Source organism: Trichechus manatus, unplaced genomic scaffold (assembly GCF_000243295.1).
Source record: "Trichechus manatus latirostris isolate Lorelei unplaced genomic scaffold, TriManLat1.0 scaffold00200, whole genome shotgun sequence".
NCBI classification, from domain to species: domain Eukaryota; kingdom Metazoa; phylum Chordata; class Mammalia; order Sirenia; family Trichechidae; genus Trichechus; species Trichechus manatus.
Window position 1 is genome coordinate 4,078,115 of NW_004444136.1, and position 5,551 is coordinate 4,083,665.

Sequence of the window (5,551 nt, forward strand, 5' to 3'; positions counted from 1 at the left end):
TTGGAGTGGAGAGATGAGAGACTATGAAATGGAGAAAAACAGAAAGGTGAAGAGGAGGAAAAGAAAAGAAAAGAATGAATAAATAAAAATCGGAAAGGTTAAAGAACCACAAAGTTCCCAGGGATCCCACCAGTGCAGCTATGATGTCTGGGGAAGTCGCTCTCAGGTGTTGCAGTTCAGCCTGGCTAGAAGGCATAGAGGTATACAACGCCAGGTATTCAGGGAACAGAAAGAGAAGGAAGATATAGAGAGATGAGAAACAGAGCAATGAATAAAGACAAAAGGGGAAAAAGAGGGAAAAGAAAACAAAACAAACAACAAAAAAAAAAAACAAGAAAGGCCCCCAAAAAACAGATTAAAAAAAAAACGAGAAAAGAAATTCCCCCAGGGATCCCTCTGCACGTCTGTGCAAGCCGAGGGGGAAAAGTCTCCTTGCCACGCAGCACCACCTGGCCGGAAAGGGCTCCCAACTTAAGAAAAGGAAAAGAAAACAAATAATTCAAAACAAACAAACAAACAAAAGCCCCGGGATCCCACCAGCGCAGCAGCCCAGACTGGGCAGCAGCTCCACACTTGAACGGAGCTCCACAGCCCCTCAGGAAGAAGCAAAGATGGCACACAGAGCCAGGTATTTGAGTGAAAGGAGGGGGAGGTGGTGAGAGGTAAGGAAGAGATCAAAAGAAGCAGAAAAAAAGCAACACTAGCAGCCAACAAATGGCACTCAGAGAGCCAGCTAGTGTGGGCTGGTGTTTCTCGCACAAGAGACTGTGTCCGTGGGAAGCAGAGGGGGCTGAGCATGGGTGAAGAAGGGTAGGGAATGGGAAAGCATATATCACAAGTTACCGGAGCTCTGCAGCCCCTCAAGAAGAAGCAAAGATGGCACACAGAGCCAGGTATTTGAGCGAAAGGAGGTGGAGGTAGTGAAAGGTAAGGAAGAAATCAAAAGAAGCAGAAAAAAGCAACACCAGCAGCCAACAAATGGCACTCAGAGAGCTGGCCCATTCAGGTGTGTGGAATCCAAGCAGCCGGTGTGTCCTGGTCAAGAGACTGTGGGCACAGGAAGCAGAGGAGGCCGAGTGGGGTGAAGAAGGGTGGGGGGTGGGAAAGCGTATATCACAAATTACTGGTTGTTTTGTCTCCCGCTGGATGCTCCGTGAGGCTGCTTTCTCATACCCGCTGTTTGCTGGTCTCTGATAGGAGTCCAAGATGGCAGATCTGCGCTGCGTTAGCTGGTAGGGGACCTCTGCCTGAATCTCTCCTCGCTCTCCATTCTGTGTCAGTTTTCTCACTCCATTTGGTGCTTGGCTGAGTTCTTTATCTCTTCATTTGATGTTTTAGGGTTTCAGGATTGTTGTATTCTCTGTTCAGCTTAGTTTTTCAGATCTTTGCTGTGGAGGGACGGCATGGTGCTTCTGCCTAGAGCGCCATTTTGCCAGAACTCCTCCTATTTTAACATTTTGTTCTTGTATTATTTTCTTGAATTCTTTCATTTTTTTTGTCCGTATTTTCTGTGAATTCGTCTGCCTTTTTCATGAATTTGTCTATTTTTTCCCCATTTTTGTCTGCTTTTTGCTTCAACTCTTGGATAATTCTGAATATTAGATATTTGAATTCCCTATCAGGTAGTTCTAGTGCCTTTTCTTCTACTGGAAAGTCATCTGGTGTTTTATTTTGGATGCCTCCTGGAACCATCCTGTCATGTTTTTGTATATGTTTTGATATTGTCTGCTATCTTTGGGGCATTCAGTAGTTATTTTCCTTGTTTATTGATTGTAGATTTATTTGTTTTGTCCTGCTTTTTTGTTTTATTTGGTTATGTCTGAACAGGCGGGCTGTGTGTTCTTTGTTTTTTGCTCATCTGCGGACACGATACTTTTCACCTCCTTCTCCAGTGGGCAGGGTCAGTCACTCAGGTATGGTACAGAAGGGGAGTTGCTGGGATAGGTTGTTCGTAGCATGTACTAGGGCTGAACGAGCAGCCCAGAATCAGTGCAGGGCAGGTTCCAGTAGGCTGTGCCTATGCTGTTTGGTTGTGTGATGTTCAGCACATGGTCCACGTAGGTAAGAAGAAGGGGGGAGATTTTGATGTGTGGAATTAAGATGAGTATGCAAAAGAGGAGAGAGAGGAGAGAGGAACAGGGGCCAAAAACATACACACAAAGAAAAAAGAGTGCTAAGGGAGCTTGCTATTGGAGTGGAAAGATGAGAGACTGAGAAATGGAGAAAAAACATTTTTTTAAAAGGGTAAAAGGAAAAAATGAATAAATCGAGAAACTGGAAATGAAGAAAGACAAAAGGGGAAAAAGAGAGAGAGGAAAACAAAACAAGGAAACCAAAAAAACCCTGAAAAAAAAAGAAAAAAGAAATGCTCCCAGGGATATCACTGTGCATCTGTGCAGAGAAAGGGAGTAGCTCCCAAGCTGCGCAGTACTCCCAGACTAGAAGGTCTCCCAAGCTGAGAAAAGAAAAAGAAAGCAAACAAACAAACAAATCAAAACAGAACAAACAAACGAAAAAGCCCCGGGGGTCCCACCAGAGTGGCTGCACGGGCCAGCGAGCAGTTTCACAGTCGAGCAGTGTTTGCAGCCTTTCAGGAAGAAGCAAAGATGGCAAAGGAGACAGGTATCTGAGAGAAAGGAGGGGGAGGTGGCAAGAGGTAAGGAAGAAATCTCATGAAGTGGAAAAAAACAACATCAGCAGCCAACAAATGGCACTCAGAGCAGGCCAGTGCAGGTGGGTGGAATCCAAGCAACACCGATGTGAAGCTGGTGCTTCCCAGCCAAGGGACTGTGGCCACAGGAAGCAGAGGAGGCTGAGTGGGGGTGAAGAAGGGGGGGGGGTGGGAAAGCATATATTGCTGGTTAACAGTTGTTCTGTCTCCTGCTGGATGCTCCATGAAGCTGCTTTCTCATACCCCCTGTTGGTTGATCCCAGTAGGAGTCCAACATGGTGGATCCATATTGCGATAGCTGATAGGGGACCTCTGCATGTATCGCTCCTCGCTCTCTGTTCTCAGTCAGTTTCTTATTCCATTTGGTGCTTGCCTGAATTCTTTATCTCTTCATTTAATGCGTAGGGTTTCAGGATTGACGTGTGACTCTTTTTGACTTAGTTTTTCGGATCTTTGCTGTGGAGGGACGGCATGGTGCTTCTGACTATAGCACCATGTTGGCTGGAAGTCCCTTTGTCATGTTTTTAAACCACTATCATGTAAAGCCTCCCTGAGCACATTCAGGCCACACCCACACCACCGCTTTGCTCAACCTCTGGATTATGAGGGTTTCTCTGCTGCCTTCAGGGACTGGATCCCGTTGAGGGTGCTGCCTTGTCCTCTGGTTCCTCCCAGCCTGCTCCCCGCTGAGGCAGAGTCACAGCTCAGGGGACGTCAGTTGTGTTCATCTTTTCCCTGCCCAATGGGCTTCTCACACTTAGTGGTTTAATGCCCACCAACTCCCCCACCGCCCAGTGTCTTGCTCGTTCTTCACTTTGGTCAAAGGTGCACGTGAGGGAAATGGACACTGTGAGTGCAGGTGCTACTGCCCTTAAGATAACATGGTCCCTGAGCCTTGTGGTCCCTACCTGGGCCATGCTTTTCAGCCTCCTCAGGCCAGAGGGCCTGCCAGGGCCACTGGAACAGCACCTTCTCCAGGACATGCACCAGCCTCAGAGCTACAAGTCTGAACTCACCTCTTCCTGACCCCCTGTCTGCCTACCCAGAGTGCACACTTCTCCCTAGGCCCACCCCATTGACACCACTGAACCCTTTTGGGCCAGCACCAGCAGACCACAGAGAGATTGTGGGACTCCTCCAGAGCAGACCTGGGAAGCACAGGGACCCTCCTACAGCTCTGAGCTGAGTCAGACCCAGGGGCACAGCAGGGCAGCCGGACACACCAACCAACCTGCTGTGGCTTGCTGCAACCCTCAGGCTAACTGCTATGGCATTTTAGGCACATCCTCTTTTTTAAGTTCTTACACCTATCATCTGAAATAAGTATTATGAGCCCCGATTTCCAGATGAGGAAATGGAGCCCAAAGAGATGATGTGGCTTGCTGAAGGTCACACTTAGGCAAGTAAGAGAGGGAGCGGGGGTTTGAACCCCTGTCTAGGCTGACTCCCAGGCCTTCACCACCACACCTGGTCTCTAGTGCTCAAGAACTTGTCTTACAAGTGAGAAACTGACGCAGGGAGCTGCTGAGCTTGTGGCACAGGATCTGATTCCATGGAAGTAGGCCTCTTCCTAACACCTATGCTGTCTCTCCCGGCTTGCCAGAGGCCTTCTGGGTGTTTTGGTTTCTCTATTTGGAGGACTTTTTGGTGTTGTTTGCGTCCTGTATTCTTTAAGTTTCCATGGCCCAGGAGATGGAGCATGTATCACCCCTGTCTCAAAATTCTTGTGAACCAAGCTGGCGAGGAAATGAGCATGAATCCTAATTGGGGGGCAATGACCTCACAGAGAATGTGAATGCTTGCAATGTTCACTGTCCTTCCCACAAGCCCTCTGTGTTCGTCTGATGTTTACAGAGCCTTCATTAACGGAGAGCTTCATTAGATAAGGGGTCGAGCATTGCGTTGGGGCCAGATAAGCACAAGTGGAGGACACTGGGGTTGACAGCGGCGAGAGCCTGGGACTAACTAGGGCCAGCTGCCTCCAGAGCACTGCAACGGCAGGATGATGCAGGGCCGCTCCCCCAGGGCTCCTCCCTGCACCCGCTAACCCACCACTGGCCCCCAGCCCGCAGTCCCTAGCCCGGCGAGCACCTTCCCAAGATGTGCCCTGGGGCTCTGTGGGTAACTGTGCCCCTGCTGTCCCTCCTGGCCTGCTCCGTGCAAGCAAAGCCGCTGGAGACCTGGGGACATGCGTCTGCTGGAGGCAGTGCCCACAGCTTGCTAGGGGAGCCCCAAAGGAACCAGGACGAGGGTGCCTTCGACCTGAAGATGTTCCTGGAGAACATGAAAGTGGATTTCCTGCGCAGCCTCAACCTAAGCGGTGTCCCTTCCCAAAACAAAACCAGAGTGGAGCCGCCGCAGTACATGATCGACCTTTACAACAGGTACATCACTGACAAATCGTCCACCCCGGCCTCCAACATCGTGAGGAGCTTCAGTGTGGAAGGTAGTGTTGGCTCACCCTGGGGTGTCCTGGGGAGGGACTCAAGGGTCCACAGTGGTATTATACAATATGGTGGCCACTAGCCAAGCGAGGCTATTTAGGTTCAAATTTAAGCTAATTAAAGTTAAATAAAATTTAAAATTTAGCTCCTTCATTGCACTAACTATAGTTCAAGTGCTCAATGGCCATGTGTGACTTGTGGCTATCGTATAGTACAGTGCAGATTATAGTACACTGCCATCTCTGCAGAGAGTTCTATTGGATGGTGCTGCTCTAGAGTATTCTGCTTGCTAGGGCCCAGTGCCACAGTTAACACAGCAGGTACTCAGGGAATGCCAGCTCCCTTTCTCTGGTCCTTTCCCTCTTCTTTCTCCCTCTTCCCTCCCCTTCCTCCCTCCTCCTTTCCCTTTCTCCCTCTTCCTTCCCTAACTCAAAAA

At 49.1% G+C, this 5,551-nt stretch overlaps 1 protein-coding gene across 1 annotated transcript in view; it reads left to right on the top strand.

Moving 5' to 3' along the window:
- The first annotated feature begins 4,771 nt into the window (after positions 1-4,771).
- The window catches only part of GDF2 (growth differentiation factor 2), a 3,896-nt gene continuing 3,116 nt past the window's right edge, over positions 4,772-5,551 (top strand). The window contains exon 1 of the mRNA XM_004387958.2: positions 4,772-5,117. Within this exon, the coding sequence (XP_004388015.1) occupies positions 4,772-5,117 (346 nt within the window). The remainder of the gene's footprint in view (positions 5,118-5,551) is intronic.